General features: G+C 38.3%; 1 protein-coding gene across 1 annotated transcript; it reads right to left on the bottom strand.

Moving 5' to 3' along the window:
- Positions 1-12,039: 12,039 nt before the first annotated feature.
- LOC141595553 (uncharacterized) lies at positions 12,040-13,050 on the bottom strand. Its single transcript, XM_074415520.1, has one exon. The coding sequence runs from the start codon at positions 13,048-13,050 to the stop codon at positions 12,040-12,042; it is 1,011 nt and encodes a 336-aa protein (XP_074271621.1).
- Between the last annotated feature and the right edge of the window lie 14,493 nt (positions 13,051-27,543).

Raw genomic sequence — 27,543 nt, 5'->3', positions numbered from 1 at the left:
ATAATATTATTATTCATTATTATTATTATTAATAATAAAATATCAATATAATAATAATCTAATAACTAATATAAAAAATAAAATAGTAATATAATAATAAATAATATATATTAGTAATGTAAATAATATTAGTAATGTAAATAGTATTATAATATATTAAATAATATAATATATTAATAATAATAATAACTAAAAAACAAATATGATAAGTATAATATAAATATTATAAATAATAATAATTAATATAAATAGTAATAATAATAATAATTAATATAGATAGATGGAAAATAAAAAAACGGTTTTAGAGAGACGAATTTTCTCTCTCTATAACAGATTCTCTGTTTTACTCCCGCCATTGTTGCACTTCGCGAGCTCCCATGGCACGAGGCAGAGGTCGACCGCCTAAGATTCGAACACCATTGGATTCCTCGTCAACTACTGATCCTTTTGATGCTGATTTGGTGTGTAATTCTGACCTATCTCAGTTTTCCCCAAATCGTAGTTCTCCATGTTTAAATGATCTACTCGTTGATGCGATTTCTGCTGTTAAACCTCGTCTTTCTGTGCGTAGTGTTTCTTCAACTCGTGTCTCTCTCCCTAAACGTCCTAATAATTCATCGAATGACGCCACTAACGGTTCGGATTTAGGGATAATTACAAATGTTTCTGTTGACCCTCAAGCTCAAATCTGCATCACTAATCCTAGTACTGTTGTTAGTAATGATGATCAGAACTCAAAAACACCTAGGATTGTTGATGTTTCTGCTGATGTGATTATACCTGCTAGCACCATTTTATCTTCTGATACTGCAAATCTGGGTTCTACTATTGACCCCGTTTCTTTTCAAGAGAATCCCCGTAAAAACTGGGCTGATGTTGTAAAGCCTAAAAATCCCATAGGAATGAGCTTATTCTTTCATGAGCAAAGTAAGGTTTCCTCTGAAATCGACATTGATCTTGAAGATTTCCAAGAGGAATTAAAGATTTGGAAATTCACTCTAATGGGCAACATTCTTGGTTCTAAACCAACTTTGACTCAAGTTTCTGCCTATGTTGAGAAAAGTTGGGGGCATATTGCCAAACCCATTGTCCAATACTTCAAAAAAGGGTGGTTCAGTTTTCGATTCCAAAATGAGGAGGACATGGTCAATGTTCTTAAGGGTGGTCCATGGAAAATGGGTTCTTACTCAATCATCCTAAAACAATGGTCTCCCTCTTTCTCTACTGCAATGGATAGGATCTCCCTTATCCCTATATGGGTTTTGTTTCCTGATTTAGACCCATATCTTTGGTCTTCTGCTGTCCTCAGTAAAATGGCTAGTAAGATTGGAAGACCTATGTTTGCTGATATGCCTACCACTTGCAAAGAAAAGCTGTCCTTTGCTCGGGTCATGGTTGAAGCTGACATCTCCTCCTCTCTTCCTGAGCTGATAACCATTAATACTCCTTTTGGTCCCTCAAAGCAAAGGATAGATTATGAGTGGTTGCCCTACTATTGTGCTGAATGTGGAAAAATGGGACATCAAGCTCGAAGTTGTAAGAAAAGAAAGACAAAGCCTATCCCAAATAAGGCTCCTGCAAAAGTGTTTAGGCCTGTTCAGAAGCCTTCTTCTGTTGTTCCTACTCCCTGTCTGCTAGGTGGTACCCCAGTGGCTAGTGCTGATCAGCATGGCTCCTCACAGGGTCATCAAGCTCAGGCTCCTGCCACTGGAATGCATCAAGAATGCAGCAGGAAGGAGGGGGTGGCAAAGACTCAAATAGCCTTGAAGAGAGTCTTGCCCCCTACCTCCTCTGGTTCTATTCTAACTACTCACAATAATTTCTCTCCTCTTGAGACTCCTGAAGCTGAGGAAGTGCTGGATAACTCTAATGACTCATCTGCTGCTGTCCCTCTGCAGCAGTCTGAGTCCCAACATGAGACAGAATTGGTTAAGCCACTCTCTGTCCAAGATACTGGCACTGTGACTTCTCCCCTTATTGAAGATTCTGAACTGTTGCTAGACTCCTCTCTGCTAGGTGGTACCTCAGGAAGCCTAGGTACAGGAAGTTCCCCTCTGCAGGAGAGCCTCCCTCCTCCTCAGTTGGAAGCTCCTGGTCCCCTGGCAACTGAAAAGCATCTAGAATGCAGTCATGGAGTTGGGATGGAAGAGACTCAAATAGCCTTGAAGAGAGCCTCTTCATCCATCATAGTGGATGCTCCTCCTTTGGTTCTTCTACCACTTTCTCAGGAAGCTATTACCATTCTGGTTACTAAGTCTGAACTTGCCAGTAGGGGTGAAATTGTGGGGGAACATGACCCTCCTGATATTCTTCCATGAAAATCTCTTCTTGGAATATTAGAGGTGGAAATGATCCCCTCAAGCAACGTGAAGTGTTAAATTTCATTGGACATAATAACATTGACATTAGTGGAATTCTAGAAACTAGAATAAAGGAGCCTGTTGCTAAAACTCTTATCCACAAGCACTACAGGAACTATAAGGTGGTTTGCAACTATGAAGCTCACTATAATGGCAGGATTTGGCTCATTTGGAGGCCAGCTCATGTAACTGTTAAAATTCTTCAAATTCATTCTCAGTTCATTCATGGTGAAGTCACTCATCATGCCACTGGGCATGTCTTCCATTTAACTATGGTTTATGCCAGTAATAATGCCAGAATTAGAGATGATCTCTGGGCACATCTCCAACATCTTAGCACTCAAGTGCAACAATGGCTCATTCTGGGAGATTTTAATGTGGTAAGGGACATTAGTGAAAGAGTTAGCAATACTCCTCCAAACTTAGGAGATATTCTGGACTTTAATTCTTGCCTTCTCCATTGTGGGGTTGATGATCTTCACAGCACTGGGTGTGAAATGACCTGGACAAATAAACAAGACATTGATTCCATTGTCTGGTCAAAGCTTGATAGAGCTCTTGCAAACTCTTCCTGGTTGAATACTTTCCCTGGTACCTGTGTCTCTTTCTTGCCCTCAGGTATTTCAGATCACTCCCCTGTTCTGGTCAATGTTTTTGATGATAAACATAATGGTTCCAAATTTAGTTTAATGAGCCTGTTTCTGGCTCCATTATGTTTAAACTCTTTCAAAAGCTTAAAAATGTGAAAGGCAGGCTAAGGAAGATGCATAGAGAGAATTTTACTACTTTGGATCAGCAAATTAAGGATAGTAAGGATGCTCTTCATAAATGTCAAGAGCTGCTCCAAACAAACCTCTCTAATCCCTCTTTGTATGATCAGGAGAGAACTCTCCTTGCCCATTATATTGAGCTTAGGAATATGGAAAGCTCCATTATTAAGCAAAAAGCTAAAATTGATCATATCTCCTTTAGTGACTCCTCCTCTAAATATTTCTTTGCAAAAATTCAAGATAGGAAGCAGCAGCAAATTATTGGAAAAATTACTGATAGAACTGGTTCTGAGCAGACTGGAGTGGACAATGTAGCTGCTAGCTTCATTGACTACTATAAGCACCTCCTTGGCTCTTCAAAGACCACCTTGCCCATTGATGTCAATTTCATCCAGCAAGGCCCCTGTGTCCATTCTGATGATCATGTAATGCTCACTAGGCCTGTGGATAATGTGGAGATTAGAGCTGCTCTTTTCAGTATTGGAGATGATAAAAGTCCTGGTCCAGATGGCTTCTCCTCTGGATTCTTCAAGCACTCTTGGGATGTGGTTGGTCCTGATTTCTGTAAGGCTGTTCAAGCCTTCTTCAAAAATGGTAGACTCAGTAAGCAAGCAAATGCTACACTCATTGCTCTCATCCCTAAAAAGAAGATTAGCAACACTGTAATGGATTTCAGGCCTATCTCCTGCTGCACCACTTTTTATAAAACTATTAGTAAAATCATTGCAAATAGGCTACAGGTGGTGCTTCCAAAGCTGGTTGGTCCAGAGCAGGCTGCTTTCATCACTGGAAGGAATATTCATGAAAACATCATGCTCTCTCAATCCCTGGTCAAAGGTTATAGTAGGAAATACTTAACTCCTAGATGTCTCATTAAAGTGGACATAAGGAAAGCATTTGATTCTTTGCAATGGGATTTTATCAAATCTATCTTACAGGCTCTTAATTTCCCTACCATTTTTACTGACTGGATCATGGGTTGCATCACCAGTTCTTGGTTCTCTATCAAGTTGAATGGGTCTGTGCATGGTTTTTTCCAGGGCAAGAGTGGGGTTAGACAAGGGGATCCCCTCTCCCCCTATCTCTTTGTGCTTAGTATGGAAATTCTTTCTAGGTATCTGAGAAGGATTTGTACACAGTCTGATGTCTCTTTCCATCCTAAATGCTCTAAGCTTGCACTCACTCACCTGATCTTTGCTGATGACCTTATGATTTTTACTCGAGGTGATGTGCCATCAGTCACTGCAGTTTTGCACACTTTGGAGAACTTCTCTCACTGGTCTGGTTTATCAGCTAACAATGATAAAACTGATATTTACTTTGGTGGAGTCTCTTCAAATGTCAAATTACATATTCTTCAGGTTACTGGTTTCACTGAGGGTAGCTTCCCCTTCAGATATCTGGGGCTTCCCTTACATACTACTAGGAATACTTTTGATACCTATGGCAGTCTTCTCACCAAGATTCAAGCTCTGCTACATCACTGGGCAGCTAAAACTTTCTCCTATGCAGGGAAAGTCCAGCTTCTTAATTCTATTATTTTTGGTATTATGAATTTTTGGTGTGCCAGTGTCCTGATTCCTAAAAATGTTCTCAAAGCCATTAATCGTCTCTGCAAGGATTTCTTCTGGAATAATGTTGAAGGAAGACAAAGAATGGTTTTTGCCAGTTGGAAAACTATTTGCTCCCCCTGGCATGAGGGTGGGCTTGACATTAAGGAGCTCCTTTCATGGAACAAAGCAGTTCTGGCAAAATGGCTCTGGAGTTTGGCAAATCATCATGATGGTCTTTGGTGCCGCTGGAATATAGCCTATAATATGGGAAATAATTCCATCTGGGACACCATTAGCAAACCTCACCATTCTGAAAGTTTTAGAGGTATTCTTGCTGTAAAAGAAGAAATTCTCTCTAAGACTGGTACTGCTTCTACTGCTCATACCCTCATCAACTCCTGGGCCAGAAATGGTAAGTTTCATTTTAAAGCTGCCTACGACTGGTTCAGAAGTCCTGCACCTGCTCTCCCTTGGGCGCCTGCTCTCCAAAACCATTTCCTTATTCCCAGTCATAAGCTGCTCACTTCCTTAGCCATTCAGGGTAAGTTGGCTACAGTGGACAACATAGCTGCACGTGGTTTCTCCCTTGCAAACAGATGCATTTTGTGTAAGGAGGATCAGGAAACTCATAGCCATATTTTCTCCCATTGCTCTTTCTCTACCCAAATTTGGTCTGGTATTTTTTCATGGCTTGGTCTATCTAGAAGGTCCTATGACCCTGCACAGGAGCTGCTCTGGTGCATTGAAAAAAGGCACCTTAGGCATTGGAAAAATGGTTGGATCCGCTGCTGCATTGGGGCTATTTGCTACCATATTTGGTCTGAAAGGAATGCTAGAATCTTTCTAGGAGTAGAAAACACAGTAGCTCAACTCATTCATGTAATCAGGAACACTGTTAGTAGTCGTATTTTAGGGAAAGTTCCTAGCAAGGACTATGAGAAGGCTGTTCATAGGCTTACTCAATCTTGAGTTTAGCCTTATGCCTTAGGGGTTATTCCTTTTGTATGAATTTCTTGTCCCTCTTTATTTGCCCCATGGTGGATGAATAAGATGGACTATAACTTCTTGCAAAAAAAAAAAAAAAAAAAAAAAAAAAAAATAATAATAATAGATGTAATATAATAATTAATTAATATAATAACAATAAATATGTTATTAATAATATTAATAAAAATAAATAAAATAATAAAATAATAAATATAATATAATAAATATAATAGTAATAATAATAATAATAATAATAATAAATATTATTACCCTAATATTGCCATTAATCATAATAATATAATAATAAATAGTAATATAATAAATATAAATAGTAATATAATAAATATTAAAAATAAATTTTAATAAAACAATAACAATAGTAAATAAATTAATATAATAATAATGATAACAATAACAATAAGAATAATAATATTAATGTTGAAATAAACTACTCTAAACTGAAGTGAATTGAACTGAACTGATCTGAACTTATTAGAACTGAAATTAAGTCCAAAAGAACAGGGCCTAAGAGCATAAACCTGAGAGTGGACCAGTGGTTAGAGTAGACTACATGAATTAGTGTTCATGAGTTCGAATCTCATTGTGGATAAGTTTTTGCTCTCTTCTAGTAACCTCATTTTTAACTCATCATTAAATACCTAATTAAAAGGTTACTAGTACCTTGAAGCCTCCGACATTAAGGCCCTGTTCTTTCTGGCTTTTTAGAGTTGAATGCATCTTGAGTGAATCGAATGGAGTTGAATCGAACTAAATGGAGTCGAAAGTGAATCGAATCGAATTTGAATCAATTGAATGAGCCTGAATCGAATCGAATGGAGTTGAGTGAACTAAATAAATCGAAACAAGAGATGAATCGAACTAAGTTGATTGAGTGAATTGAATTGAAATAGTATTAATATTAATATTAATATTAATACTACTACTAATAATAATAATAATAATAATGAATTTTTATAATAATAATAATAATAATAATAATAATAATAATAATAACAATACCAACAATAATATTTCTCGGCTCCCCACCAATTTCACGTAAACTTTTATTTATCTTATAATAATAATAATAATAATAATAATAATAATAATAATAACAACAATAATACCAATAATAATAATAATAAATTTTATAATATTATTATTCATTATTATTATTATTAATAAAATATCAATATAATATAATAATAATCTAATAACTAATATAAAAAATAAAATAGTAATATAAATATAAATATAATATATATATATATATATATATTAGTAATGTAAATAATATTATAATATATTAAATAATATAATATATTAATAATATAATGTATTAATAATAATAACTAAAAAACAAATATGATAAGTATAATATAAATAATAATAATTAATATAAATAGTAATAATAATAATAATAGATGTAATATAATAATTAATTAATATAATAATAATAATAATAATAATAATAATAATAATAATAAATATGTTATTAATAATATTAATAAAAATGAAGAAAATGAATAAAATAATAAATATAATAATAATAATAATAATAGTAATAGTAATAGTAATAGTAATAGTAATAGTAATAGTAATAGTAATAATAATAATAATAATAAATATAAATACCCTAATATTGCCATTAATCATAATAATATAATAATAAATAAATATAATAAATATAAATAGTAATGTAATAAATATTAAAAATAAATTTTAATAAAATAATAACAATAGTAAATAAATTAATATAATAATAATGATAACAATAAGAATAATAATATTAATGTTGAAATAAACTACTCTAAACTGAGTGAATTGAATCGAATGATCCAACCTAACTAAACCGAATCGAATCGAATCGAATCGAATGAATCAATGGAATCGAATCAACTAAATCGAACTTAATAGAGCTCAATCAATCGAATGAACTTATTAAAACTGAAATTAAGTCCAAAAGAACAGGGCCTAAGAGCATAAACCTGAGAGTGGACCAGTGGTTAGAGTAGACTACATGAATTAGTGTTCATGAGTTCGAATCTCATTGTGGATAAGTTTTTGCTCTATTCTAGTAACCTCATTTTTAACCAATCGTTAAATACCTAATTAAAAGGTTACTACTTACTAGTACCTTGAAGCCTCCGACATTAAGGCCCTGTTCTTTCTGGCTTTTTAGAGCGGAATCGAATCGAAATGAATCGAATGGAGTTGAATCGAATCGAATCGAGCTGAGCCGAATCGAACTAAATGGAGCGAGCCGAATCGAATCGAAATGAATCAATCAATGGAGCGAGTGAATCGAGCTGAATGAATGGAGTTTGAATGAATCGAATCGAATGGAGCTGAATAATCGAATCGAACAGAGCCGAGCCGAATCGAATCGAACAGAGCTGAATTATTATTATTATTATTATTATTATTATTATTATTATTATTATTATTATTATTATTATTATTATTATTATTATTATTATTATTATTTTTTTTTTTTTTTGCAAGAAGATATACCTCATTTTATTAGAAAGAGGATAAAAACTTACAAAGCTATCCACTAAGAGGCATAAAGCCTTAAGTAAGACGAGCAACGAGACAACTAGGAAGAGAACTACAAGCTAATAGACGATGTTTGACAGTAAATTGAATCTGATTGAGAAGAGATACAGTAGAATGCTGATGACCCGTAAAAATTCTTTGATTTCTCTCCTGCCATAAGTAGTAGACAGCAGCAACAAGGCAAGTTTGTCGCCACATATGCTTCCAATGTCTCTGACCCTGAGTTTGTGCCATCCAATGGAGTTCAGTCCAAAGATTATCAGAACGATTGCAAAGGTGCATCCACTGAAGTAATGCATGCCAGACTTCCTGAGAGAAAGTACAGCTGAAAAAGAGATGTTCATGGCTTTCTGCAGCTGCCTGACAGAGAACACATCTGTTTATGAAAAGCAGGCCCCTACTAATAAGTAGATCAACCGTGGGTAGATGTTTAGAAGCAGCTAAGATGGCACAGATCCTATGCTTAGGAACAATAGCATTCCCCTGCAAAGATTTATACCAGTGGACTGTCTCCCCCTTATCTCTGAACCAGTGGTAAGCATCACTGACCTGGAATTGGCCCTTCCTAACCCAAGAGTTTAGAATTTGGGTAGCAGCATCAAGAGAACCAGAACGAGCCACAAGATAGTCTTTTACTGCAAGAATACTACAGAGACTCTCAGAATAGCGATCCTTGGCACTAAGAGTCCAAATAGACCCAGAGGAGAGGATATAGGCTTTATTCCACAAAGCCCAGATTCCAGAAGAGTCATTCTCCAAGAGCCAGAGCCATTTTGCAAGGAGGGCTTTGTTCCAGGAAAGAATTTCCTTAACACCAAGACCACCCTCTTGAACAGGTCGACAAATAACCTTCCAGGAGTGGAAAACATGCTTCCTGCAGTCCTTATCAACATACCAGAAGAAATCCTTGCAGATTTTAGTAATACGTTTTAAAATGGCTTTGGGAAGTAAAGCACTAGCACACCAAAAATTAGTAATGCCAAAAATAACAGAGTTGAGTATCTGAATCCTCCCAGCATAGGAAAGAAAGCTATTAGACCAGTGGAGGAGAGAAGTCTGAACTTTGGTAAGGAGGGTACCATAAATCTCAGTAGAATTTCGACAAGAGTTCAGAGGGATGCCAAGATATCTAAAGGGGAAACTACCTTCAGTAAACTATTATTATTATTATTATTATTATTATTATTATTATTATTATTATTATTATTATTATTATTATTATTATTATTATTATTATTATTATTATTATTATTATTATTATTATTATTATTATTGATGCGCGTAGCTTTCATTAAAAGATAAATAAAAGTTATTATTATTATTATTATTATTATTAATTTTTTTTTTTTTTTGCAAGAAAGATATCTCCATTTTTATTCATCCATGAAGGGAACAAAAATAGAGTAGACTTACAAAAACTATCCTCTAGAAGCCTAATACAAGGCTCCATATCAGAATCAACTATGAATATGTTCTATTACATCACTTAGCTCACTACCTTTGCTTTGTGCAATCAGCCTGATGCCAACAATATACTTAATACGCTGCAAAAGGATGCTTACATTCCGTTCCTGCCCTTTGAAAATCCTTAGATTCCTTTCTTGCCAGATCTGATTGATTGCCACTGTAAGACTTAAGACATACCAAATGTGCTTCCAGTGCCTTCTATGCCTTCGACTTTGGCTCCACCTAATCTCTCTCTGTAAATCCATTGCAGGACGTATGATGGACATCCAACTCAACAGAGTTTCCCAAAGTAACTTTGAATAAGGGCATTGGAAGAATAAATGGGAATGAGTTTCAGAATTTCTTTTGCACATAGGACACCTATTAATCAGAACAATCCCCTTCCTAATGATATTATCAGATGTTGCCAGTTTCAGTTCAGCAGCAAGGGAAGCAGTGACCCTGTGTGCTGGAATGATGATAGGGTTAGCCAGAACTTTAGACCAGGTGGAGGGTATACCAGAAGCTCGTAACCCATCATAAGCAGTGGCTATATTTACCTTGCCATGCTGCACACAACTTTTAAGAAAGGATTGGGCAGCATTCAGGGTTCCAAATTTTTGAAGACAAAAATTCCTCACAGCCAAGATGCTTCTGAAACTTTCAGAAAACCTGTCAGCAGGTTGGACAGTCTAGATGTTACTACCATTCAGAGCATAAACCCTATGCCAACGTGCCCAGAGACCATCAGAGTGTTCAATTCTCCAAAGCCAACGTAGAAGCAGGGCTCTATTCCATGAAAAGAGCTCTTTGATGCCAAAGCCTCCCTCAGACCAGGGGAGACAGATGGATTTCCAACTCTTCAAAGTCATGTGCCTGCACCCATTAGTGACTTGCCAAAAGAAATTTTTGCTCAACCTATTAATCACTTTGAGCACCCCCTTAGGCAGCAAAATGGTAGAGCACCAGTAGGTTTGCAAACCAAGCAGAACTGAGTTTATTAACTGCAAACGCCCAGCATAACTCAGAAAAGTGGATGTCCAATGATGAATAGCTCCCTGGACCTTAGTAAGGAGTGGGCCAAAATGATCAAGGCAAAGCCTAGACACATTAAGGGGGACCCCTAAGTATCAGAAGGGAAATGTACTTGGGGAGAATCTGGTGAACTGCAAAATTGCTGACTGAACATCAGGGTGCACTCCTCCAAAATAAATGGAAGTCTTATCAGGATTAGCAGTAAGTCCTGATAGTCTGCCAAATTTATCAAGTACCTGAACAACAACAGCTACAGAAGGTACATCTCCCCTTGTAAAGATCATTAAATCATCAGCAAAGATGAGATGAGTGAGATTCAATTGAGTGCACTTAGGGTGATAAGAAACATTAGGCTGTTTGCAGATTACTCTCAAATACCTAGAGAGCACTTCCATACTCAAAACAAAGAGATGTCTCACACCACTCTTACCTTTGAAAAATCCATGGCTAGTACCATTAATTTTAATTGAAAATCAGGAGCCTATAATACAAGTCATAATCCATCTGATGAAGGTTGCAGGGAAATGAAAGGCAGTCAACATGCTTTCAATAAAGCTCCATTGCAATGTATCAAAAGCTTTACGAATATCCACCTTCATAAGACAACGAGGAGTGAGGTACTTCCTGCCATAGCCTTTGACCAAAGCTTGGGAAAGCATCATACTCTCAAAGATATCCCTTCCTTTTATGAAAGCAGCCTGCTCTCCTCCAATGAGATCAGGGAGGAAAGGTTGCATTCTTTTTGCCAATATCTTGCTGATAACCTTATACACAATGGAGCAACAAGAAATGGGTCTATAGTCTAGAACACTGTCAGCTACCTTCTTCTTAGGAATTAGAGAGATGAGAGTAGAATTAGCCTGCTTAGAGAGTTTCCCGGTTTTGAAAAAATTATCAATAGCCCTGCAGAAATCCCCCTCAATAATTGGCCAAGAATGCTTAAAGAACTCAGCTGAAAACCCATCAGGTCCAGGGCTTTTATCAGAGCCAATACTAAATAAAGCCTCCTTTATCTCAGCTTGAGACACATGGCCCTGCAATTTATGCCAATCTTCAGTATGAACAGTACTCCCTTGAGCAATATAGCCCTTATCAAGATCCTCAACAGGGATAGCTTGTCCCAAGAGACTGGAGTAATAATCCACAAAAGCAGAAGCAACACCTTCAGGCCCTGATCTTAGTATGCCATTCTTGTCCTTAATTGAACCAATCATTTGCTGAGCTTTCCTTTCAGCAATCTTGGCAAAAAAGAATTTAGAGCTGCAGTCATCTTTATTTATTGATTGAACTTTAGCTTTTTGTCTAAGCATACTTATTTCTGCTTTTTTTTTAAAAACTGAATACATCCAGGAGATCATGCTCTTTTTGGATTAGGGATGCTGACAGAGGGTCAGATTGTAAAGCAGATTGGCAGTTGTGCAGTGCAGTTCTAGCCTCCTGAACCTGAGCACTCAAGTTAGCAAAACTAGGTTTATGAAGGCTAAGCAAATCAGACTTAAGACTCTTCATTTTACTGAAGAGGATGTGCATTGGAGTACCATAGTGAGTGCCCTTCCACTTATTATTAACACTGTCATCAGGAGGGGACTTAGTCCAACAGTTCAAAAAACTGAACCGTTTCTTGACAACCACCTCAGAAAAAGCAGTGACAAGAACTGGGGAGTGATCAGAAATTCCTGCAGGAGGGAAAAAAACAGTTGAATTGGGATAGTTGCTCAACCAAACTTGATTGACCAAGGCTCTATCCAACTTGGACCAGACTCTAGTACCCGTTTCTTGCTTGTTAGTCCAAGTAAATTCACTGCCAGTCCCATTAAGATCATCAAGTCTAGCTTGCAAGAGACACTGATTGAACTCCAGGATGTCATTCATATCAGGTGGGATGTTGCTAATGCGTTCATTCAGATCTCTAACAACATTAAAGTCCCCTAAAAGGAGCCATTCCTCATTAAGATTAGAAGCTGCAACCAGATGGTTCCACAGAGCTCTTCTTTGTACACCATCATTAAACCCATAAACCATAGTGAGCCAACAATTTTTGCCAGAAGCATAATGATGCAGTTTACAATGGATGAATTGCTCATGCACAGTGAACTGATCCAGGTGGGTAGTGCTAGGGTTCCATAAACACCATATGCGACCATTGTAATGAGCAGTATAATTGGTGACAATATTATATTGATTAAAATGGTTATTGACAATTCTCTTCGCATGGTGCTCCTTAACTCTAGTTTCCAGAATTCCCAAAACATCCAATCTATTAGTTCTCATAAAAGTATTGACCTCAGCCTGCTTTAGTGGGTCATTCAGTCCACGAATATTCCAAGCAGATATCTTCATGGTTGAACTTTATCAGGTGGGTCATCATCCTCTAGAGTTCCAGCAGAACTAGTTCTAGCAAAAGCACTGAAAACCTCATACCTGTTAGAAGTAACAGTCTGAGTAAGTGTCTGGTGGACTTTGACTAACTGAGTTTTTGAGCCAAGGGGTCCAAAGTGCATTACAACTCTCTTCACTATGTTATTAGCCTTTTTCCTGAACGGAGATAAACCTAGTCCTTGACATCCTGAGCTCCTCCAATCAGGGAAAGAAGCAGATAACCCAGTAGAAGAGGTTGAGGTACCACCTATCCCTTGGCCTCCTGCCAGTTCAACAATTGGTTTCAGGGCATTCCTCTGCAGCAAAGAAACATTGCCATAACTAAGAGCTTTTTGGCCTAGCATCAGGGGTCCAGAATGCCTTATAGAAGGAGGAATAGACACAGCTAGCTTCCTCAAAGGTGGATGAACTTGCTGGGACTTATCCTGCTCTGAATTACCACCTCTCCCTATGCATTCTGAGCCATGTTTCCTAGAAATGACAGTGCTCTTGGCAGAAGGAACAAGTTTATAGACTTTAGAAGGTTTGACTGCATTAGAGGATAGGGTTTTTTTATAACCCTTTGCCTTAGCCCCTTTACAAGTCTTGAGCTCATGCCCCAACTTTCCACATCCTCTACAGTAGAAAGGGAGCCACTCATAAGTGACCCTTTGAGTAGAAACACCATGGAAAGGAGTTTTGATAGTGATAGTATCTGGCAAAGGCTTGGCAATATCCACCTCAATCAGAACCCTGGCAAATGAGAGCCTAGTTTTCCTGGTTGTGGGATGGTCATCAAAGAGGGGCTTACCCACCTTACTCGCAACCTTACTCAAGATCCCATCAGTCCATAAGAAAGGATCTAAATCTGGAAAGAGGACCCAGATTGGGAGGCAGGAAACTCGCTCCATTTCTTGTGAGAATCCTGGGCTCCATTGTTTCAGGATTAAGGACTTGTTTCCAATTGTCCAAGGACCATCTCTAAGAACTTGATTCATATCATCCTCATATTTGAACTTGAAGCTAAACCATCCCTTCTTGAAGTATTGAACAGTGGGTATATTAACATGATTCCAAGATTTTTTAACAAAATCTAGAATAGCCTGCAATGAATATCGTGCTCCAATGAGATTACCCATGAGTGTGTTATCCCAGAAGGCTAGTTCATCCTTGAATTCATCAAGATCAATCTCAATAGTATCAGAATCAACACTACCAGCACAAAAATGCAAGGGCATCCCTAATTTCTTGTTATCAGAAACAATACTACTCCATTTTCTTGAATTAGAAGCCACTTTTTGGGGATTTGAAGGAACTTTAGGTAAATCAGTTTCAACAACAGGTGCTGTAAGAGAAGGATCACAATTAAGTACAGAATCAGGCACAATCAGACTCTCAATGGGTTCCGCCATTAAAACATAGGATACACTAAGGTCCACAAGCATGTCTGAATTCACCCCAACATTTACAGAATTCTTGACAATAGAATGATTACTGCGTTTGGATGTAACTTGAGAAGCAGATTTCATTTATTATTATTATTATTTTTTTTTTGTTTTTTTTTTTATTATAGAAGGATGCGCGCAGCTTTCATTAAAAGAAAAATAAAAGTTTACATGAAATTGGTGGGGAGCCGAGAGACAATCTTGGCTCCCACACCCTTAGCAACAACAAAGCTAAGTCTAGTAAAAATGTAAGCGGCCACCCGAGCCCCCGCATCCTGAGATACCGAGAATTTCTGGATCCGTTTGACCAAGGCAACAGCATCCGAACCCAGCTCCCTAAGTGAAGAGAAAGAGAAAGGAAGGACACCATAACCCGCTGCCGCGCACAAATCCCCATACTTAGCACACTTTCGCTGAGCAGCATCAGCAACAACCCGGCCAGGCACAAAATCCGTAATCCCAGTCTGAGTCAAAGGAGAAGAACCTGTCAAGTCAACGCACACATCACGCCCCATGTCCCAAGAATAAAGCAACAAATCCGCAGGACGAAGAGAGCCACCATGTCCATAAACCAAACCGATATCAACCTCCTTTCCCGCAGTAATACCAGATCTATAACAGATGTCGAAAAGAGTGTCCCGGACGAGGTTATGTCGATGTTTAACGCCCAGAGTACTGTAGACACCTCGTTTCTGCACCTCCCGCAAACCACCCGGTGATGATTGGGCCGCATGTTTGGTACGCGAAACGATTTGTGACAGTTCATAACTTTATCATCAAGTGATAGCTCAAATACTTGTGTCTACCTCATGGTCGTCATCTAGGTGTCATTACGGTCGTTTTGGCAGTAATTAGAGTTCATTTGGAGTCCGGGTCAAAAACCGTCTTCATTTCCTAAAAAAGTCAAATCCCGAGTCAAAACAATGTGCTTGTCTACCTAAGGTTAGGATGTCATAAAATGTTGAGATTATATCTCATTTTGAGTCCCATGTCACTTCATTGGGCTAAAACTAAAAGTTTACATTACAAAATGTGCATTTCATTTAGCTAAAATGACAACTCGACCTTTAGGCCCGTTTTACGAGATGATAACGACTTTTTTGGGTCAGGCCTATTTCACAGAAAGTTCTAGATCTCTTTCTTAGCTTTCCAACGCCACCAAAATCACCTTATTCCGAGTCTGGTAGAGAAAGTTATGCCTAAAATACGACAGGCTGTCAAACGCGCTTTCTTGCGCAGGAGGAACCCGCTGAGGAAAGGACGCAGCAAGTGCTGCGCCTCTTCCAAGGGACGCAACACTTGATGCGCCTTTTCCTCAAGGTTTTCTTTTTGTCCAAGTTTCCGTGTTTTAACCTAAGTCGGTTGTTTCCGGATCTTTCTCTCCTCTCCTAAACCCTAATTCCGTGATTAGTATAAATAGAGACCTTCGGTCTCACATATTTCTCACGCGAGTGTCCGCCCTTCTCTTCTCCCTTTGCATTCTAGACCACGTTCTTACTTTTTGGCGTCTACGTGCTTGAACTTTCGACCACGTAAGCTCGTATCTTTCTGAGTACCAGCCTCGTTTTGCATGACCGACCAATTTGACCAACTCCACCATAATCAACTTTAATCAATCTGTTTTAATTCCTCTTACGAGGGCACTTTCGTCTACATTCGAGTCGAGCATCACTAATCGTAAACTTAGTTCATCTCGTTTCGTCAAAAAATGTAAGTCTGAGGGTGTATAATCTCTCTTTTATTTATTGTTCTTTATTTTTGTAATCATATTGTAAGGTTTATGTCGAAAATACAATTAAAACCGATTTCTAAAACCCTTTGTTTAAAACCCCTTTTTACGGATTATCAGAAGACAACCGTCGAGAAAGGACGCAGGAACTGATGCGCCTCTTCGAAGGGACGCAGTACCTGTTGCGCCTCTTCGTGAGGCTGCCGCAGTTCCTGCTTCCTTTCTTCTTCCTTCGTCTTTCGTTATTTCGTTTGTTTTTCTTTTGTTTTCATTTGTTCTTTGTTTTAATACAACAATCTGAACATGATAATTCAACACATATTGTTCATCATCCTTAACATATAATTTGTCCTTAACATATGATTTATCATTAAATTCCCGACTTAAATCCCAAGTAATTAATATTTGCGGGTTTTCGTCATCAAAGTCAAATCCGGGATGTAGAAATTCGATTCGTTCATATTGGGTTTCTGGAATTCGACCTTTGATATATTCTCACCTGTTTATTATCATATTCATCATTTGTCCATCATTAATTCGTCATATTTAACCTAATTAGTTTGTCCAATTCATTAGTTAATTGATACGTGCATTTTATATAGTCTTTTTAGCCTATTTTATGCACGTATTTCTGTGTTTTTATCGTAGTTTTATGCTACGAAATGCCCCGAATATGCTACTTTGGGTTATTATGTCTTATTTGCAGGTATAGATCCGAAAGTAGTAGAATCAAGTCATTTACCGTCCGTTTTGCATGCATTTGAAGGAAGAGTAGATTTGGAGCGGGATATATTGCTGTCTTGGGATGCGTGAAGAGGTTTTGGGCGCTAAAAGGACAAGTCAAAGTCAAACTAACGAGAATTGTAGCTGTTGAAGTCAAGACCCACCTGATCGAGTGATTTATTACTCGATCGAGTGGTTTTAGGTGCAATAAATAGTCGATCGAGTTGCTTCCTTAGTCGATCGACCAGTCCCTTATGTGTAATCGGTCGATCGAGCACTATACATGGTCGATCGAGTTGTTTTTTCAAGTTGAGTTTGCTCGATCGAGTGATTTCTCTACTCGATCGAGTGGATTATCTTGGCTGGGCTTTTTAAGCTTTAATTCGTTAATTAGGTTTAACCCTACTTCTAATTTCTTATAAATAGGAGTTAGGGACGTCATTTGTGATCATCTCCTTTTATCCGGAGACACTCTACACTCTAATTCTCTCTTTTCTTTCCTTTGTTACGTTACACTGTCACTTTGCTCTCAATTTCCGGATCATTTATTTACAGTAATTTCTCTCCCTTCTTCTCTTTAATTAATTAATGTTTATTATTTGTTCTTTATTTAATTCTTGTTCTCCCTTCGTTATGCGTAGCTAATTCCCCGTAGTATGTTAGGATTAGGGAAGCCGTGGTAGCAATGCTTTAATTGTATTAAATAGATTAGACCTGCGATAGGAATTGTATTAGGCAATTTAACTGTTATCCGGTCGAATGAATGCATGCAGGAGACCATAAATCTAGTTAACCCCGACCTAGATCGAAAGATTGGAAGGGAAGGCTTGCTTAATTACAATAGGGTATAGCAGTGAGGGCGAAAGTTAAGCTGTTTACGCTCTAGGGCGGTTTAAGGACCGAAAGGTGACGACCATAGCTCTTCTTATCAATAGTCTAATCGTCTTAATATTTCTGATAGTATAAGATCTGATAGCTGCTACGGTGGACCGACTCCTAGCATACTCCCTTTTCTTCTGTTAATTTCTCCTTTTTATTTTTCTTGCTTTAGCCTTTAGTTTAGTTAGCACAATCAATTTACCCCCATTTGTGACATTAGACAGATAAACAAACAAATAGATAGTACACCGCCTCCCTGTGGAGATCGACCCTACTTGCCGCTGACTTCTGTTAGCAGTAATCTAGGTATTTTATTTTTGGTGTAGAAACGACCGCATCAAATTTGGCGCCGTTGCCGGGGAGGCAATCTATTTATTTATTTGTTTAATTTTATCTATTTTTAGCCTCAGGGGATTTTCCCCTTGAGGCCGTTCCGATCTTTTTCCTTGAGTCTTTGTTTTGATAGGCCTTACGGGTACTACCTAGACAGTTCTAGGTGAAAGAGTGATCAAAGGAAGGCTTGAGTACCTTTGACCCATCACCGATGTCCCATTATATGGAAAAACAGTGATCTACTTCGGGAGATGTGGTTTCACGAGCACAATGTTTGTAGTTGTGCCGCCACATCCACCCTATAAATGGCCACCGCAACAAGATCCTCCTGATATACAAGAAGAAGAGGTTGCGGAGCTGAAATCCTTACTGCAGACACTTGCATCTCAATTGCAAGATCGTGACCGAGAGAGGCAAGATCATGATAGACACACTTCTTCGCGACTTGAAAAGCTCGAAACTTACATTGCTCAGTTAGCAGCTGAGATACAAGAAGAAGAGGTTGCAGAACTGAGGTCTTTAATAGAGATACTTGTATCTCAAATACAGAATTATGATCGAATGAGGCAAGAAAGTGATAGACGTGCGGATGCTCAAATCATTGAGCTGAAGTCTAAAATTGCTCGATTAACGGTGAGTCGGATAATTGGCAACCGAAGAGGTATACCTTCGAGAACGGTTTTTCCCATGAAAAAACCGTGTTGCCCAATGCGGAGGATGACTTTTATGACTCGGACAACGAGTTTCTATCACATTTCATTGCCCCACACGAGGATTTCAGCGCTGTACAGGAGGAATCACTCGATCGAGTGACTTATATTAGTCGATCGAGTGATTTTCTAGAAGATAGTTCTCGATCGAGTGATGTTGTTCCTCGATCGAGTGAGATGCGGGAGGAAAGCAGTCGATCGAGTGCTTATTCTGCTCGATCGACTGACATGGCCATTAGGAGCTTTGGTTCGTCATTTTGGTTTGATATGGATGACGACTCTGACGATGATTACGGTGAACCTCCCCTATTCACAGCCGAGTCGGATACACTTGAAGCTGCGATCTACGGGGCAGATTCCACTGAGGAGGTAGATGAAGAAGCAGTTGAGGCGGTAATTGCTCCTAGCACGGATGAGGTATCACATTCTTTTATCAGTGATTCCGTGGTTGAGAGCAACCAACCTGAGGTAGTAAACGGTAATTTTATTATTGTTTGTATATTACCTCGTCTGATTCATGCATGTCCTTTTAATGCTTTACCCCCTCCCATGTGGACATATAATTTAACTGATTTTCACCGTACATGTCATCTCAAAATCGCTAATTTGAATTCAAACCATAATGTATTGACGATTGCTCCCGCGCTCCTTCATTTTGTGGATAAATTTAGGAGCGCCCATAGGAAATTTGTTCGGCTTAAAAAGTCAAACATTTTTATTTCCTATTTTGTTATTCCACTCTGGTGCTACTTATTGTTTTGTGTAGCACATGCGCAGCTATTTGACAGGTTGCTGCGCGCTTTGAGCTGTTTTGATCATGATTAATCATAGAGGCTCGAAGAAAAAGAAGGTCGAGCTGGGACCTGACTGAAGCTAGCGCTACCCGGGAGGCAACCCGGCGATTTTATTTTGTTTTTATTCAATTTCAGTTGTAATAAATGGTTCTTATACCATAAAACTTTCTCAGTATGCTTGTTTTGGTTAGTTGCGGGCTGTTTTCATTGCATTTGCAGGAATTACATTGAGGATCACTCGATCGAGTACTTGTTGTACTCGATCGAGCACTTTAGCTGAGAGATCTTCTCGATCGAGCAGTCAATCCTCTCGATCGACCACCTGCAGAAACAAAACCACTCGATCGACCACATCACCATTCGATCGAGCAGTTTTTGAGCGCCCACTCACTCGATCGACCACTGTTGGACGGACATCGAGTGTATTTGACTTGGATTAGCTTCCTGAGACGGTTTTCCGGGCCTTAGTAACCTCCCATTTCATGGTCGGTTTGGGGAGGTCCCCTTATTCGCGCATTTTGTGAGTCTTTCCGCTTTTACTCTCTTTCTCCTTCAGTTTGCATTTCCTTTCCATGTTTTGGTACAATGGGGGCATTGTACAGTTTGGTTTGGGGAGGTTATGCATCCATATCCGTGTCTGCATTTTGTTTTTACTGCATTTCAGTTATCACGTTTAATTTTCTGCTTGCATTGTTATTTATTTCATAAAAATTCAAAAAATTCAATAAAAATTCAAAAATTCAAAAAATTCAAAAAAATTTCACGTTTAATTTAGCATATAGGTTGAGTCGGAACGGTAGATTTCCATGATGATATTGCACTACATTTGTCTTTCTGCTTAAGCCTTGCAATAAACTGTTATTCTTTTAGCTTTGTCTTTTGCATAATCTACGAGTTAATGTTTAATTTAGCTGAACGAATAGACTTGACCTGAAATTTTGGTAGCCTACTTATAATTTCTAAGGATTTAGAGCCGTATAAGCTGGTGTCATTTGTGACCGGTTTCATGTAGGATTGTGAGTAGTTACTCCTTACATAACATGTTCATCAATTTGCACGTATATGAAATTCAATTGCTTTTTGCCTTCATACATTCGGGTTAGTGGTTGGTGTCACATGCAGGGAGGTGCTTACAATTTCCTTTTCTTTCATTTTACCCATAAACTCCACATTAGCCAAATTTGCCAGTTGACCCTTAGCTACATCCAAATTAGCCTACCTTGTCAAGCTAGTTTAGATTGATGTTTTGCGGTATATATTTCATTGTATCAAATATTGGCGCATATTCTATTGAATCGGAGTTGGTATTTTATGAAGAAAAGGAGGATGATGAATAAAAAGACGTGAAAAAGAAGAAAAAAAAGAGATGTTGAAAAAAAAGAATTCGAAAAAAGAAATGAGAAATGAAAAGAAAAAAAAAAACGTGATGGAAAAAGAAAAAAAAATTTGAAAAAATGAAAATGGAAAAAAAGGAAAATTCGAAAAAGAAAGAAGAGGAAACCGAAGAAAAAAAAAGATGTTTGATTATGAGACGGTTTCTGCTCCTATGCTCTATCTTATATCATTTGAGGAGTTAGTTTGGTTTGGTTTGGTGAGATTTTATGCCAAATGAAGGGCATGTGCTTAATTCATAATTGAGTTAGAATCGGATGTTGATATAAGGTTTTGTTTAGGTACTAGCTTGGCCGCCTATACCTCCACATTCCCATAAATGTTTTGCCTTTTCTTACCCATTGCCTCACTTTACCATATTTTTGTAAGCCCTCGGCTGTGACGGACCTTGTTTGGTTGGAATGTATGAACGGTAGCTAGAATTGTCTATCATATTAGTTGTATGCATGATTATGTGGGTCGTAGTCTAGGTGAGCGACTATTTTTCTTCCTCTCTTACATATATATGCTTGCCCTTTGCTTCATGAGAGAAAGAGTGACCCGTGAGAGTCCATTATTTAAGGTCTTGCAAGGTCGACGGTTCAGCTTTATTTATAAACATCTTATAACTCGTTGCATTTGACTGTTTAGCTATAAGTTTTAGTTTGCTTGCATTAAATTGGCTTAAGTGGGCATTTGTAGCTAGCTCTGAGTTATTTTTCCGTTCCATTAGCGTATAGTTTTGAGTTTACTCGGGGACGAGTAAAGGTTTGATTTGGGGAGATTTGATACGTGCATTTTATATAGTCTTTTTAGCCTATTTTATGCACGTATTTCTGTGTTTTTATCGTAGTTTTATGCTACGAAATGCCCCGAATATGCTACTTTGGGTTATTATGTCTTATTTGCAGGTATAGATCCGAAAGTAGTAGAATCAAGTCATTTACCGTCCGTTTTGCATGCATTTGAAGGAAGAGTAGATTTGGAGCGGGATATATTGCTGTCTTGGGATGCGTGAAGAGGTTTTGGGCGCTAAAAGGACAAGTCAAAGTCAAACTAACGAGAATTGTAGCTGTTGAAGTCAAGACCCACCTGATCGAGTGATTTATTACTCGATCGAGTGGTTTTAGGTGCAATAAATAGTCGATCGAGTTGCTTCCTTAGTCGATCGACCAGTCCCTTATGTGTAATCAGTCGATCGAGCACTATACATGGTCGATCGAGTTGTTTTCTGGCTGAGTTTGCTCGATCGAGTGATTTCTCTACTCGATCGAGTGGATTATGCTGCGGGCTGGGCTTTTTAAGCTTTAATTCGTTAATTAGGTTTAACCCTACTTCTAATTTCTTATAAATAGGAGTTAGGGACGTCATTTGTGATCATCTCCTTTTATCCGGAGACACTCTACACTCTAATTCTCTCTTTTCTTTCCTTTGTTACGTTACACTGTCACTTTGCTCTCAATTTCCGGATCATTTATTTACAGTAATTTCTCTCCCTTCTTCTCTTTAATTAATTAATGTTTATTATTTGTTCTTTATTTAATTCTTGTTCTCCCTTCGTTATGCGTAGCTAATTCCCCGTAGTATGTTAGGATTAGGGAAGCCGTGGTAGCAATGCTTTAATTGTATTAAATAGATTAGACCTGCGATAGGAATTGTATTAGGCAATTTAACTGTTATCCGGTCGAATGAATGCATGCAGGAGACCATAAATCTAGTTAACCCCGACCTAGATCGAAAGATTGGAAGGGAAGGCTTGCTTAATTACAATAGGGTATAGCAGTGAGGGCGAAAGTTAAGCTGTTTACGCTCTAGGGCGGTTTAAGGACCGAAAGGTGACGACCATAGCTCTTCTTATCAATAGTCTAATCGTCTTAATATTTCTGATAGTATAAGATCTGATAGCTGCTACGGTGGACCGACGCCTAGCATACTCCCTTTTCTTCTGTTAATTTCTCCTTTTTATTTTTCTTGCTTTAGCCTTTAGTTTAGTTAGCACAATCAATTTACCCCCATTTGTGACATTAGACAGATAAACAAACAAATAGATAGTACACCGCCTCCCTGTGGAGATCGACCCTACTTGCCGCTGACTTCTGTTAGCAGTAATCTAGGTATTTTATTTTTGGTGTAGAAACGACCGCATCATTAATCCTTCATTAATCTTGTAAATATTAGTTCTAATTAGTTTTCATCCATGTTTATTGCTTTTATGACCTTAATCACATGTAAATAACCTGTTAACCACTTTCATCCGAGTAAATAGTACTAATCGATCATTAAAATCACCAATTAACATTAACGGCTTGCAATTCCGGCTTCACAGCCAGAACTGAGCCAAGGAACAGACGCAGCAACTGCTGCGCCTCTTCCAAGGGACGCAGCTCTGCTGCGCCTGTTCCTGGCTGATTTCTGTCTCTGATTTTCCGTTCTGCCTTGACTTAGTTATTAATTACGTATAATTAACTATTAACCGTATTATCACCTTAATTTTTGTTCGTTGATTCATTCCTTTATTCTTTTTCTCAAATTATCCGTTTTAAAGGTATTTTGACATAAATCACTAAATCCGATGTAATTATTGTAATTTTCATTATTGTATTTATTGAATTCCTTGTATCATATTGTATGTTTTCACATGTAATTGAATTTAAATCTCTACTTCGACCCTAATTGCATGTTAAATTAATTGTCTACCGACTTAGTCTAATCTTCACATGTTAGGATCAAAACTTGGATGTTGCATTGCATGCATATAATCGACGATATATCGAGTACGAATAACTTCCCTAATCATTAGTAGAGGCCGCTATCGAGGCGGGCGGGATTAGGTGTTCGATCAAAAGAGCTTCCTAATACGTACCCTCACCCCTTACTCCAGATCTCTGTGAACATCCGTGTTCATTGACATCCACGAGAGTCATTCTAGACATAGAATGCTAAGGGTAACGAGTTCTTGGTGTTCATGTCTCTACTTTGTGTCTTGACATGACACGAGGTATTCGAACGGTTCCAATTTCCCATAAAAATTGGTGGCGACTCCACAAAATGCAAACGCTTGTTCTTCCCGAGCGCCCCCGTGGGCCCATTGTCCACAGTTTGGCGACTCCGCTGGGGATAATACACTTACGTGTAGCCAAAGGGGTGAAACTTGAACAAGGTTAGGGAATAGTTTGTACAAGACAATTGTCGGTTTTTCATAACTCGGTCTTCCTAGACCGTTTATTCGGCCTTCCTAGGCCCAACCCAACCCATTCGACCAATCGTCCCGTCTAAACGGTCCTAATTCTTATTTAGGCCTAAGGATGGATAGCGATTGACGTCATCCATACCATGGTACTTACTCTTGTTTTTATCAAGGACTTTCACTACTTGAGGAAATGGACTAGGAATCGGCCTTACTCTTGTTTGGCACGAGCCTCTCCACAGACTTCGGGTTTGATTGTTCGGTATGGCAACCCACCCTTTAAAACCAAAACTCATTTAAATGCACTCAGCATCCCGTTATAATGCCTGTATATATGCTTGTACCATACGTGATCACCATTTCTAAACAAAACCATGGCGTTTTTTAAAATTCAAAATCCTTCTTTAAAATATAAAATTTCGAAACTTGGGCCTAATTTTAGCGCAAAACCAGCCGAAACTCTGTCCAAATGTTGAGTCAAACCTCGGGCCTAAAACCCATTTCAAAACCTGTAAAAAAAAAAAAGTTCGAAAAAAAAAGGTCCAAAATAAAAAACCAAAAAAAAAGTAAAAAGAAAGAACAACAAAAAAAAAAACCAAAAATGTTTTAATCAAAAGATTTTTCAACCATGTAAATGTAAATATGTAAATTCAATTGGGCTAAGTCAGAGTTAGAATTCAAACCGACTATGTCCTAGTCGGAACTCGGTCGGGTCATGAACCCGTCTTCCTTTATATTTTGGGTCTTTTCAAATTCGAGTCAAGTCCTAGGGCGTCACGCCGTCATTTTGGACCCCCTACCCCAATTCAGTTAAGATCTAAACATTTCCACACCTCGACTCATATACTCGAGGCTAACACATCGAGTCAATCCAATATCGGTCTCTTGAATTCTCCTAATGACACGTTCGGGACACACATACCCGAACCTCGAGTCAAGTCTATCTTAAAACGCACGAATTAGAATTAACACGTGTCGCCAATCCCGTCAATAAGGTCAACCACATAATTGTCACTCTGTCAAAGTTAACACTCGAGTCTAAAGGTCAAGGTCAAACACCGTGAATCCAAACACGAGAAGTCACTCACGACATTTCCTGGATTCACAAGTCAAGAGTCTAGTCATCTCGTCTTGTCGTATATCCTTTGTTTGTTGCCTTAGTATGCGTGATCCCATGTCAAATCGAGTTGTAATGCGCGTCATTTCTGTCGAGTAGGAATCCAGCAAGTTCCGTCAATCAGCAAGGTCACGAAACAGATCAAGCTACAATCACCGTGTCTCTCCAAGACGTTTATGCCATGGTCCTACGAGTTCAAGCTACAGTGGAAAATTTGTGCATTCGCGTCCTCACCCTCGAGAATGGAATGGTGGAAAAGAACACACCACCTGGAGAAACCTCTAGTCTAGGCCGTCCAAAGCTTAACTTTTGCAATAACCATCGTCCTAGAAAGCCAAAAACAGCTGAAAGGAAACCTGGGAGGCATCAAAGGGTGCTTACCGATTTAGGCATGTCTTATGCCGATTCTTTGAAGAGACTTTCTGCCCAAGGCAAGCTACATCCAATAGGGCCGACTCTGGATCCATCTTTAGAGAAACAGGTGAACCTCTGGAAGAGCAACAAATACTGATTATATCACCAAGGTAGAGGCCATGATATTGAAGAGTGTTTTCTCTTGAAACACACCATTCAGGATATGATCGAGGATGGCAAGCTTCCAATGCCACCATTTGTGGAGCAATTCGATGGGACCGACCCTCTTGGGTCTAACAACACTAAATACGATGAAGGATCATTCCTAGACTTTTCTCTTCTTCTCGATCCTCGTGATGACAAAGAAATCAAAGCGCTGAAGGAGGACGATGTCCAAAGTGGAATGCTCATGCTTTCCAAGATAGAGGGAGCCATTGATAATCTAAACTCTCGGCTTTCCAACATGGGGAATCAATTTGCTGAAATGGATAAGAAGCTTGAGACCCAATCTTTCAAGATGAAAAGTTCCAAGACAAACTCTCGACCTAATAGTCCTAAAGCAACGAGTGGGCAATCCATTCCTAGTTCTTCTCGTCCAAGAATCAAAATCAACAAAGGTAACTTCATGGAGCCTTCGTCAAAGAAACCTAACAACTCTCCAAGATCACTCACAAAGGCTTTCGAAAATAAGGGCATATCTCCTAGGAAATTTACCAACATTGGTATTAGATACGCCGATGCCTTTCAGAGACTCATGGAACAACGAATGTTAAAGACTATAGGACCTACGCCTGACCCAGAAAAGAAATCCAAGTTCTGGGATGAGAATGCCTACTACAAATACCATAGAGGCAAAGGGCATGATACAGATCAATGTTACAAATTAAAAAACCTCATTCACGATATGATCGAAAGCGGGAGGCTGTCCCTCTCAACCTTTAACCCACAAGGTAGCTTAGGCGATCCTCATGGATATGCAACTTATCAGGAAACTTATCTTGACTATTATCCTTTCAGTGTTCCCAATGATGAGGACGAGGTGTTCAAATGGGTGAATGCTCAAAGCCAGATGCCGAAGCCAGTTGCTGGAAGAGAAAATGCTCAAGCATGGGCCGATGATTACGAGTCTATGGTCTAAGATCGCGTCAAAGTCCGAGTCCGAGTCCAAGTCATAGGCTTTGTTGGACCATATAGTTAATATGTTTATGTTTTGATGATGTCAAGGTGTTTTACATTCTATATACTTGTTGCGTGTAATCGTTTGTTAAGTGTTTTAGCATTAACCTATTACGAGCAACAAAGAAGATTGTGACTATCGCGTGAGAAGTTCAAGCCTTCGTTCAAGATCAAACAATTCAAGATTCATTCAAGAATTATGTGAAGACGAAGTCCGTCTAAAGATTAATCAAGCTTGGATGACGACGTAGCCTATACTCGAAGATCTCCTTGAAGATTAGAATAGTATAGGTGATTATCTCGTAATGGTAATCAAGAATGAGTTTCTTGAATTAGTAAAGTTATAGCTTTGCAGCTATAACATTACTAGTAAAAGAGCTCAATGTTATAGCTCTTCTACTATAACATTGAGATGCTGAGTTTTTGTGCACGACTTATAAGTGTTTCATAAATTGTTTTTTAATTGTTTAAAGTTTATTTTACATGTTTTAATGAAAGTATTTATATAATAAAGCCCGGTTTAGTGAGGAGTCCGGTTTTATAGTAAACGTTAATTGGTAGTTGTGATGGATCAACTTATGAGTTGGACTTTACTACTAATTAGGGTTTCTATATAGCCTCTCTTTGAAACCTAAATTCTAATTATATGTTAAGACT

The sequence above is a fragment of the Silene latifolia genome, chromosome 8 (assembly GCF_048544455.1).
Source record: "Silene latifolia isolate original U9 population chromosome 8, ASM4854445v1, whole genome shotgun sequence".
Taxonomy (NCBI): domain Eukaryota; kingdom Viridiplantae; phylum Streptophyta; class Magnoliopsida; order Caryophyllales; family Caryophyllaceae; genus Silene; species Silene latifolia.
Note: the sequence above shows the minus strand (reverse complement) of the source record. Positions and strands in the feature narration are given on the sequence as shown.